The sequence below is a fragment of the Borostomias antarcticus genome (assembly GCF_949987555.1).
Source record: "Borostomias antarcticus genome assembly, chromosome: 1".
Lineage (NCBI taxonomy): Eukaryota > Metazoa > Chordata > Actinopteri > Stomiiformes > Stomiidae > Borostomias > Borostomias antarcticus.
The window spans coordinates 55,792,516-55,804,914 of NC_140234.1; the positions used below are offsets into that span (position 1 = coordinate 55,792,516).

At 41.4% G+C, this 12,399-nt stretch overlaps 2 protein-coding genes across 2 annotated transcripts; both read right to left on the reverse strand.

The window, feature by feature from the left end:
- Window positions 1-332: 332 nt before the first annotated feature.
- capns1a (calpain, small subunit 1 a) lies at window positions 333-6,895 on the reverse strand. The gene is made up of 11 exons (XM_084446436.1): window positions 6,778-6,895; window positions 6,065-6,142; window positions 5,771-5,807; window positions 5,589-5,681; window positions 4,373-4,430; window positions 3,856-3,920; window positions 3,267-3,335; window positions 2,816-2,894; window positions 2,079-2,195; window positions 1,316-1,374; window positions 333-1,132 (listed from the first exon to the last, which is right to left on the reverse strand). The coding sequence occupies exons 2-11, from the start codon at window positions 6,109-6,111 to the stop codon at window positions 1,106-1,108; spliced, it is 651 nt and encodes a 216-aa protein (XP_084302562.1). The 5' UTR covers window positions 6,112-6,142; window positions 6,778-6,895; the 3' UTR covers window positions 333-1,105.
- Window positions 6,896-7,374: 479 nt separating this feature from the next.
- alkbh6 (alkB homolog 6) lies at window positions 7,375-12,078 on the reverse strand. Its single transcript, XM_084447299.1, has 6 exons — window positions 11,716-12,078; window positions 11,499-11,567; window positions 11,317-11,377; window positions 10,537-10,688; window positions 9,814-9,912; window positions 7,375-8,449 (listed from the first exon to the last, which is right to left on the reverse strand). Exons 1-6 carry the CDS (start codon window positions 11,773-11,775, stop codon window positions 8,180-8,182), a joined length of 711 nt encoding a protein of 236 aa, XP_084303425.1. The 5' UTR covers window positions 11,776-12,078; the 3' UTR covers window positions 7,375-8,179.
- Between the last annotated feature and the right edge of the window lie 321 nt (window positions 12,079-12,399).

Consider the following 12,399-nt stretch of genomic DNA (forward strand, 5'->3'; position numbering starts at 1 on the left):
GCCTCATCCACATGCCTGGATATCTAGAAGGGACCCAATTGGGGTGACCTAAACCTGTGAAGATTATATAGCTATGTTTTAATGCAAGTTCACAAGTATTTTAGAAACATATAATTTAGAGATTTTCGAGTAGCATCAGAATGCACGATTAGTTTGCTTTCAACAATGATTTACCATAAAACTAAGTTGCACTAGTGAACTGTGAATTTACACTGAGCTGGTGCAAGACATGAAGACATTAAAGTGATTAATGATAAACATAGTCTTATTATGACACTGGGAAATAATGTCTCATATTATTCACCATAAGTGATACAACAAATGACACAGCATGTTGTCAAGGTTACTTTTATTACATATATAAAATTTGATGACACTGCATTTCAGTAACAGTTCTATGACTATGGCAACCGTTACTATGAAGTTATACTTACAGTAATCAACGAATTGGCTTCATGCAGCAAACAGTGGCACAAACGTATTTTATGCTGTTAGACAGGAAGTCTAACATTGTGCTGGCTATGTGTTGTGTTAGCATTAATGTAACATATGCAACGATTATCTGATGAGTTGCGACTGGCAAATGATGTCCATTTGAAAGCTAGGCAAAGGAGTGAGTGTGTCCTGGTGCAGTGAGAATTAACACGTGTTCGACTCCCACCGCTAATCCAACATCATATACCAGAGAACGCCTTCACCAGAGAACACATAATAAGACTGAACTATTTGCAGTGTGCAAGGAATTCACCAATTGGTGTCAGTGACATGTCTGCTTTACAAGGAGAACCTCATCGTTGGGAACCTCTAAGGAACCTTGGCACAGGCAGTGATGGCGCAGCAGTGGAGAAATGGTTCGTGTCAGTCAGTGTGCAGGTTCCTGCCCCCCGGGAGGGGAGGGGGGGGGGGACTCTGTCCCATTTGTGTCATAACTAGCAGACCACACAGTGCATCACAAACATTCACATACAGTAATAAACAGAAACCTGCAGACTGACTGGAGGACTTTGTGAATGACAGGGAGTCACTGGCATGGATTAAAGAACGGCATAGAGTGGACAGACAGGAAGTGGTTTAGAGCAGACAGGAAGTGGTTGGGCACGCATGCTCAGGAGTACATGGTCAACTGGAGCCACTGTGGAGATAAAAGGAGGAGGGGGAATATTAGACCTGTTGAGATGAACTTGGGGAACCAATGCGTTAACAATGGTGGGATTCTACCACAGAATGTTCAATTACATGCTACATTACTGCACAATTACATATTGTTGTATGAAAGGTCTAAGACGGCCTGTGATTGGCTGTGTGACAGGTTTACCTCCTGAACGTTGACCTTGATGGTCCCGTTGTTGTCCTTGTCCAAGGTCTTGAAGGCACCTGAATCAAGACAGTGTCATTAGATGAGAGAGAAAAAAATCTTCCAACACATTCTTATATACAGTGACCAGCAGCAATGAAACCTTCCCAAGATGCTGCCATTTTGTATATATGAACATAATACAGCAAGTACAGCAAAAAAAACTTGGTATTTGCTGGGAAAACAGATTTTTGGAATTTCACATATGAATACAGGCCACCTCTGCACGTCTCTAGTCACGTCTTATTATGCATGTCTCTACTCACGTCTCATTCTGCATGTCTCTACTCACGTCTCATTCTGCATGTCTCTACTCACGTCTCATTCTGCATGTCTCTACTCGTGTCTCATTCTGCATGTTTCTACTCGTGTCTCATTCTGCATGTCTCTACTCACGTTTCAATCTGCATGTCTCTACTCACGTCTCATTCTGCGTGTCTCTACTCGTGTCTCTACTCGTGTCTCTACTCATGTCTCATTCTGCATGTCTCTACTCACGTCTCATTCTGCGTCTCTACTCGTGTCTCTACTCATGTCTCATTCTGCATGTCTCTACTCACGTCTCTACTCACGTCTCATTCTGCACGTCTCTACTCATGTCTCATTCTGCACGTCTCTACTCATGTCTCATTCTGCATGTCTCTATTCATGTCTCTACTTGTGTCTCATCCCGTGTGAGGCGCCTGAACCAGAGAGGTGTGTAGTAATGTTCTCTGAGACTCACGGCACATGGCGTCCAGTCTGACCAGGCAGCCGATGTAGTTGTCAAAGTCCATGTTCCCGTCCTCATCGCTGTACCTGCGGATGATCATCTGGAACAGCTGGTCGTTGAGAGGGAAGCCTGCGTTGGCGGGGACAACACGTCAAAATACTGTTATGTCCCAACCTATCAGGTTTCTACGGAAGCCCTGAAGGGTAACGACAAGAAAAAAGCGGAGCTTTTTCTAAATTTCTCGTTCAAACGACTTATTATTCAAAACACTCATTCCTTCTATACTGCGTTGGAGACACTTTAAAACTTAACATAACACGTAGAACGAATTGCCATAATGTCTTTCTAACAAGTTGGTTGTCGTTCGATCGACTTAGCTATCTCATTCGAACGACTTAGCCATCTCATTCAAACTACTTAGCCATCTCATTCGAACGACTTAGCTATCTCATTCGAACGACTTGGCCACCTCGTTCCAACGAGAAACTTAGAAAAAGTTCTGCTTTTTTGTTTTGTTACCCTCCAGGGCTTCCATAGCTTTCTCTTAAGTTTCATAATAATTCATAAGTTCCTTTTTTGTTTAGGTTTTTACCTCTAGGCACTGTAGACTACTGTGCTCAATTTAATTTGCTTGAATATATTCTTCAAATCAAGCAACTCATCTAAAAAGTTGTGATGTTTTCTGAGTAAAAAAGCGTTTCCTTAACTGTCAAAATGATCCTTCTGTCAAAAATGACTGTTGATCTTACCTGCAGCTCTGAACGCGTTGGGCAGCTCATCTGCCCCGATGATCCCAGAACCATCGGTATCGTAGGTCTTGTACACACCCTACAAGACAAAACAACAACAAAAACAAGCCACTCAACACTCCATCCATCCATCAGGTATCGTAGGTCTTGTACACACCCTACAAGACAAAAACACAATCCACCCAACACTCCATCCATCCATCATTCTGTTTTGAGAGAAAACCACTTGGGGTATTAAAAGTTCAACTTCTGTTTTCAAATCATGTGTGTGTTGTAAATGTACTTTTCTTCTTGTTCTGGTGAAGTTTGTTTTTTTGAGTGCTGTACCCTCCCATTAGATCCTCTAGTAACGGCAAAGTATTTATTCATAGTATTGTGCTACTGTACGTGGTTATTCAAAATAGGACATGGGGCACAACTGTAAAATATTATGTTAAATAGAAATACTAACCTGCCATTTCTTAATGTTGTTCCAGAGGTGTTTGAACTCATGGAAGCCCAGCTTGCCAGTGCTGTCGCTCTATCAACAGTGTTAAGGGATAGAAATCAGGTCGCTCTAGACAGGTTGACACTAAAACACATACATAGCAAAGGAGAAAGGTTCAAAGACAAGGAAAACATTCTGGTTTCTAAGGTGTATATGGTTCTTCAGAAACGATCCCCAATACCTCGAAAAAGAGGCGCAAGTCTCAACAAAACTACCCTATATAAATAAATCAAAATGTACACTGAATGTCCAGTGTTGCTTGTTTGTCCTGCCCTTTGTGTATGCTTGGTCTGGTCAGTTCCTGCATGCAGTCTCAGTATTGTTTTTAGAGTAATTCTGTTTTTTTAACCTCTGTAATGTATTATAAATGTACTGTATTTTATGCTTTTCTTACAGGTTGCCTTTTAATTATCTGGCCAGGGACAGCAGATGGAAACTAGCCATTTGGGCTAAATCTGGCTCATATATAGTATTGTACTATGGATGTATGTGCATTGTCCCTTCACAAATAAATAAATAAATAAATACAAATAAATAGTAACAGGAAGGATACGTCCATGACGGCCACCATGCTCCTGCAGGACTCGATGCTGAACCCGTCTGTCTTCAGGTCCCCGTCTGACAAACAACAGAAAAGAAAGTCATTCGATGTGCCTTTCTGGAAAGACCGAATTCATTCTTAAGGCCGTTTCAGACGGGGAGCGATATTCCGCCTGCGTTCTCGCTCGGATCAGCGGGGGCCGCACGCGTCCTGCGCGCGGCGGGGAAAGCTGACTATAATTCAGCTCTTGTCGCGGGCGGGCGTGTGCACGAAACGAGCACGCGCGCCACAATTTCACGGGGTCGCTCCCGCTTGCCGCTCCGCCCCAGATTGTCCGCGGCTCCCAAATTGTCCGCTCGCCTCTCTCATTGAAAATGAATTACAATGCTCGGATATCGCTCCTCGTCTGAAACGGCCTTTATGATGGATCATAGGGGTACAGAACCACCAGAGTCAAGCCTGTATGAAATGCATTCACACAGAGACATTTGTTACAAACTGATTGAAGCAAATAAGAAAAGAATATTACGTTTGGAAATGATTCTGTTCAGGATGTTCATCAGCTCACTGGGGCTCACCTCCATATCCTACAAGATAAGAAACACAATCACAATCATCTCCATATCCTACAAGATAAGAAACACAATCACCTCCATATCCTACAAGATAAGAATCACAATCACCTCCATATCCTACAAGATAAGAAACACAATCACAATCACCTCCATATCCTACAAGATAAGAAACACAATCACAATCACTTCCATATCCTACAAGATAAGAAACACAATCACCTCCATATCCTACAAGATAAGAAACACAATCACAATCACCTCCATATCCTACAAGATAAGAAACACAATCACCTCCATATCCTACAAGATAAGAAACACAATCACAATCACCTCCATATCCTACAAGATAAGAAACACAATCACCTCCATATCCTACAAGATAAGAAACACAATCACCTCCATATCCTACAAGATGAGAATCACAATCACCTCGATATCCTACGAGATAAGAAACAATCACCTCCATATCCTAAAAGATAATTAACACAATCACCTCCATATCCTACACGATAAGAAACAATCCCAATCACCTCCATATCCTACATGATAAGAAACACAAATCACAATCACCTCCGTATCCTACATGATAAGAATCACAATCACCTCCATATCCTACATGATAACAACCACAATCACCTCCATATCCTACATGATAACAAAACACAATCACAATCACCTCCATATCCTACATGATAAGAAACACAAATCACAATCACCTCCGTATCCTACATGATAAGAATCACAATCACCTCCATATCCTACATGATAACAACCACCTCCATGAAAAGAATCACAATCACAATCAATAGTTAAATAGTTCAAGCAGTCGATTATTACTTGGATGTTGGGACAGTGTTTTACAGTTCAAATCATTTAAATAAAGTGAAAAGGATGAAATGGATTAGAGATAGAAGACTTTGTCATGATCCTAGGAAGACAACTGATAACAGGGGTGTGAATATTTGTGATTCTTGATATTTCTGGACAAAAATTATAATTTGCGAACCGTTTGATTATGGTACGTGCCAAAGCATTATTATTAAAGAATATAATTTTCTGAATTTTTTATCATTTTATCATTACTTATATGATCAAGGGATGAATAAAAAGTCTACTGTTGATGATAATGTGTCAGGGAGATAGCGGTGGGATGATGAGGTCTTCACTCACTTCACCCGCCAACTGCTGGAAGACTTTCCGGAACTGTCTCTCTTCATCGCTCTCATTCTGCTCTGCGTACGCCAGAGGTCTGCGAGGAGGGGGCTGTCAGGACGGGAGGCACTTCAGTCACTCATCAACATGTTTATGAGAGATAAAGATTAAAAAAAAGAAAGATAAAGAGAGATACTCACGGGGTCAGAAGGCATAAACTGCGCTGGATCGATGTTGCTGCAAGAAACCAGGAACAGATGTGTTTAGACTTCCCTTGGGGACAGCAGATAGCCTACGTGTACGACACCATTCAAAATAGTACGACAACATTCAAAATAGCTAATTTAGCTAAGTAAATCAAATTGAATTTAATCAAAAACATGTGCCCCCTCTGTTAAGACAAGACACAGTGTGACCTGATACTGTACCTACAAGACGGATATTCGAAAAGTATAGTTTGCTAGATCCTTCGGCCCTTTGATCCCTGGCCTTACCTCACAACATCAATGATGCCAGTCAGAAGTCTTTTGGCCAAAAACATCTTGTTCGGTCAGTTCTTGATCACAGTTGAACTGCCAAAGAAGGAGATGATGACAAACATGGAACCAGGCCGGAGGAGGAATGCTGGACACACCTACTGCAAATATGCTCCCGTTCAAATCCTGTTTAGCATAGAGCTAGCCTTCCAACCCCCACCCAGTTTACGAGTTTAAATGCAAATCATTTGGTTATCATCTGTTGACAGCAACAATGTTTACAATAGTGATTACGTCAACTGTATCATGTTGTTAATAGCACACGTTAGTTAGCTAGCTAGCTAGCTAGCCATAGATGTCAAAAGTTGCTGAGAGCCAACTTGATTGCGCAAGCTAGGTCTAGCTAGCTAGGCTAGCTAATAGTGCTGCCATGACAGCTAGCCTAGCAGAGCATCAGTCAAAAAAACAAGTCATGAACAGAGTCCATCATCAATACATTTAGCAACACAACTGGATCAAACACTAGCTGACACCTAATGTCAAATTACATTCTGCGGAGTGCAGACTGATTTCGCTTAGCTAGTAGCTTTAACATTAGCAGGAAGCTGGAGCTCTAACTAGCTAACGTTAGCAACTGTGTCAAATCTCTAGCTAATTAGCAAGCACAGGGCAACTATTCTACCTAATTATAGAACTTTGACCATAACAGTTGAAGCTGTCGATTAACTTACTGTCCAAATTTGATAAAATGCTGAGAACAACTCAAGAAGAAGAACAGTCTTGAAATAACTCGCCTTCATGCAAATCCCAGAACTCTCCCACTGGTTTGTGTGGCTGTACTGGGTGGATCTACAGAGATGTAATGAACCAGGAGATCAGAGTTGAAGGGCGTGACCCAACCAACTGCACCCGCCCACACGTGGCCCTGACTTCAGCACACTTTACAAATAGGCTCTATGCACCAGCTCCACTACTTCCTTAAAGTCACTTAGCATCTTTATTTCCTGTCCTATATGATTGTATTAAGTGATTAATCAGGCAGACCCAGCACACACCTGATTAATCACTTAATCCAATCATATTGGACAGGAAATAAAGAAGCCAAGTGACTTTCAGGAAGTAGTGAAGCTGGTGCAGAGCCTATTCATTATAATCCATTATTTAATTCAAGCCTAAAACCACTCAAAATATGAATTTGAAACTTTCTGTAGTTGTAGCAACTATCTTATGCGCTACAATAAATCATACCATAATCATTTGGAAATAAATGTATGCACACACCACAAGACTTCATTATTGGGACTTCTGTTCTCTTACAGAAACATGTTTTATTGCAATACTGAGACAGTGGAACAATCTCAAGTGAAATAATTCAGAGATCAATACATCAATACTAGATTCTTGCATTTTAATGTTCCATTAATTATGTATGATACATCATCAGGTGCAAGTAAAACACTGATTTGAGATTAGTTGCATTTTAATGTTACTTTCTTCATTATATATTATATTTACATGTAGCATACTTCTTGCCCTTAAAATAGTCAAATTAACTGCCAATGATTTTTATTTTTTGAAGAAATAATACAGAACAGTTTAAAATAATTTGGGGGGGAGTGTTCCATCTCAGATGCAGTGGGTGAGAACAGACAACATTCTCTGTGCGCCATTTTATTAGGGGGCCATTTTATTAAGTGCCGTTTTATTAGGTGCCATTTTATTAGGGACACCTGCTACATTCACGCATAGTGCTTTCACAACAGGTCTATCACTATGTACGGTAGGTAGGTTGGTACATTATTAATCCCTTTACTTTATGAATAAATGAGTAAGGTAAACCAATCACTAAAGGAATTGTTTAAGACTATAGGCATCTTAGTGTACAGCTCAGCACCCTTTATCTCACGAAACCTCACGGACATCCCTTAAGCATCTTCAATCAAGAAAAGGAAAAACAAAATAAAATCTTATACTTAAGAATTTCTGTTGGCATTTTAATGGATACGTCATAGAGAGCCGATTCGGGAATCACATATGAATTCAGTTGAGTCCAAGTGAGTCTGCGTCATGACAGTCTGAGGTCAAAGGTCAAATACAACACCTAACCCTATGTCACTTCCTCCCTCCCTCGGGTCACTTCCTCCTCAGGAGGAGCGAGGCCCTCATGACTTTGGGAACGTGGCGTACGGTGAGGGAGACCCTGGTTCCTCGGGTCAGCGTGTCCGTGGGCAGGGCGGCGGCGGCGGTCAGGTTGGCCACCCGCTCCGTGAGGGCGTCCCGGTCCGCCGGCTGGATGCCGTGGAGGAGACGCTGGTACATGTCGTCCTGCAGGACCAGGAGACTCCGAGGACGGACCAGCAGGGACAGGACGTAGCGTCTCTCCTCCGTCTGTGGGACCTCAGCCTGTGGGGACACAGGGAGCGTCTTTATACACTATATAAATACATTTAGGGTTTATTTTCTTATGTTTTCAATAAGTACAACATTTCCACCGTCTTCATCAGGAACATCGGTAGGTTGAAACGTTGTACTAAATCACCCTGGGAGCATGAAAAACACAGATATTCTCTTGTTCTGCATGATTATTTTTAATCTTAGAGCTGTTTTAATCTTGCAGCTGTTGAAATAACAGGGATGTTTGTCCTGGAATGACGGAGATGTGCGTGCGTCTCGGACTACAGCTATTTTCATTTGGCAGATCAGTCACTAAGGAATTCAACACATGGAACGTCTGTCTAAACTCTATAAAACCAGATTCACATGCTTGATTCCACAAACCTTGCTCTACTAGGGCTGGGTATCGAGTCGAATTTCAAGAAACGATTCGATTCCGATTCACAAGGTTCAGAATCGATTATCACGATTCGATTCAATATCGATTCGGTTAGTGTTACTAAAACCTGTTTTTTTAGCTGTAACCTTAATTACATGACTGCCAAGTTATGCCACACATCAATACTAGGGCTGGGTATCGATACTGATTTCCAAAAATGAATGAATGAATGAATCATTGAATTAATTAATGAACTATTCATTCCTTCATTTATTAATTCATTCATTAAATAAAAGATCGATTTTGGGATTCATGAATCGATTCTGAATCATTGAATGAATTAATGAACTATTCATTCCTTCATTTATTCATTCATTCATTAAATAAAAGATTGATTTTGGGATTCATGAATCGATTCTGAATCATTTAAACCCAGCGCTATGCTCTACCTCCCTGAACTACAGCCCAGAGATGACATGTTACAGAATAAACAACGTTCAAATGTAACGCTTGGATAGACAGGAATTGTATCGATAGTGTCGGGAGATACTAGGGGTGTAACGATATATCGTGCCACAATATATCGCGATATAGAAACGTCACAATACGTGTCGTCAAGGTGAAAACAATATTGTGATATGTTTATTGTATATCAGTGAACACTGGATACACAACGCTGGTAACAAACACGTCTTTTGTCTCTAGGCCTCCATGATATTACAACAGTTAAGCTCTAAATTCACAAAGGGTAGTGGAGTAGAAATGTGGAGAAATGCACTATTGGTGTGAACATCAGCACTACTGCAACGCTTCACACCTGTCCTTAGTGTATTGTATTGTTATCGTCAACCCAATATCGTGTATCGTATCGTATGGTGAGATTAGTGTATCGTTACACCCCTACGAGATACTGAAATCAACTCTAGACAGTTTAATTTGCAGAGCTAAAGAGAGGCTCGGCTAGCCAGGGTAGTAGTACTGTGCTGCTGGTCACCTCCTGGATGCTGACGGGCCTGTAGAAGTCCAGCAGGGTGTGAGAGCCCAGACTGATGGTGGTCACAGTGGGGTGGTACAGAGGGCCGTCCTCGTGTGGCTGAGACAGGAAACGAGGGTCAACGTCAACAAAGGTTCGGCTAGTTCAGAGGTCGACTCATCTCCCTCTACAGGAGTGTATCATCATGCAAAATTGATAATTTATACAACGGTTAGTTCTGGTTCTTGATTCTGATTGGCTGGAAGCCGTGTTAAAATACTTTGTAACACACACCTGGGACCGCATATCATTCCATTTTCAGTATTAATGCGCCTCCCATTTGATCCAATGCATTGTAGTTGTTGTTGTTGCTTGGCAACCCTTTTGTTAGGGGAACTATTTTGCTCGGTGGAATTGAGGTAATGATGCTTCGTTTTGAATAAATGTTAATATTTTACATTGCTGTGTGTTTATTTTACACTAATAGCTGTAGTAACCGTTGAATAAAAGCAATAAACCACTCGAGGCCGTGTGTTATAGTGATTTTATAACAGCTAGGGGGGGTTAGGTACTCCGCTTCGCGCCTAACAACGCCCCCTAGCTGTTATAAAATCACTATAAAACACGGCCTCTTGTGGTTTATTGCTTAAATATACTATGATGAACCAGCCTGCTAAAGAGAGGAACAGGCCTTGAGCAGTCTGAATATGGATGGGGGGGGGGGGGGTGGATGAAACGGCCTACCATGATCCCTTCTCCCGGTTTGTATTCGTTAACCAGCACATGATTGGCTGTTTTCCCTGCAAACGCGCCAAGGGCAGAGATTTTCTCGCAGTATGACAGCAGCCAATCAGGAAGCTCCTCTGCAAGCATCCCTTTTGGATGAGGCAGTCCACCTGATGGAAGAGCATAGTTAATCTCCTCCTGCGCCGTCCTCCTCACTACTACTCTAGGGTATTATGACATCACACATCTCCCAGAACCCACCTCTTTCTGATTTGAACTAGGGAGGCACCAATATGAACGTTTTGTCCGATACCGATAACAGATATTAACATTGCTGTCATGGACGATAATAGATATGTACCGATGCCGATATGATCTTGTAATCATAAAAACAGGTTTCAATGATAATCAAATGCTATACATACTGAAAAACACATGGAAGCACTGTCTCTATCTCCAAAACATTTGGAAAAGCCGATAAATCATAGATTTTCCTAATTGTTTCCACTCAAAAACAATACACACAACAGCAGCTAGACATAAATAATTATCAGTTGTTCACATCGACCCTGTTTTGCACATCAGACCGATAGATATATTAAAAAACGACTAAGATCGCCCAATACCAATATGATTGCTGATATATCGTGCATCCCTAATTTCAACACCTTTCCTACACATTATCTTAGATTGAAGTTGACTCAATATGGACCCATTACCCTACCCTTAAACATCTGTATCCTAATAAAGATAACCCTTCACTAAGCATCTCATTAAGTTACTGATACATAGGCCTACCCCAGTTCTGGAGTCTTCTTCCTGATAGCTGAGTCCACTTTGGTTTTGGTGCCTTATACACCTAGAGTAGTGAAGGGAATTAAGGGTAAAGGGTATAATCACAATCTCCATGAACTAAGATTAACCTTTCAGCGTTCATAGATCATTCTGAACCACATAACTGACCCCCTTTTGCCGATTACCTGTTGTAAGAGGCAGGCTTCCTCGTCTTCTGTTATGAAATCTGGAATGTAGTAAACCGTTGGTGGAGCCTAGAAATAAACATCCATTATCATACAATTGGGAAGGTTGAGTTGTTATAAAAAGTTAGTTCTGGACTGGCGTGATTTCATGCACAGGATCAGCTGTCATGATTTTATGAATCATTCTGATCATGGTAAATTGATAAGAAAAACCTACATCTTTCACGATGTATCGCTCTAATTCTTCCAATACATCGCACGGGTGTTGTTGGTCCATTATTTATCCGCATGCAGTTTGACATCGATTGCCTTTGCTGTTCTCAACATGGTATGTTTTCTACCCTGCCTGGCTAGCTAATGTAGCCCCTGCTAGCTACTGTGACTGAAGCTGAGGCTAACGTTAGCTTGCTTGTCGCACACCTTTCACGTCAGCCAAATTATTTGTTATTAATTTAGCTTTCTTCCTATTAGACATCGCGCGTACAAACATGTCCGTTAAACATAGCTATATGCATGTTATAGGTTGTAGAAACGTATACTTTGAATGGCATAAAACAGAAATGATAACTAAACAAGCTTTAGCTTGATCCAAGTTTCTTCTTCTGAGTCAACGCCAGAGGTTGTATTCCATTACATAGCCTACGGAATGCTGCCATCTACGGTTCTGGAGCCGAAATTACAGGGACATCATGTGTATGTCTCTCTCTCTCTCTCTCTCTCTCTCTCTCTCTCTCTCTCTCTCTCTCTCTCTCTCTCTCTCTCTCTCTCTCTCTCTCTCCTCTCTCTCTCTCTCTCTCTCTCTCTCTCTCTCTTGTGTCTCTCTCTCTTTCTCTCTCTCTCTCTCTCTCTCTCTCTCTCTGTCATTCACATACACACTCATTCACACACACACACACACACA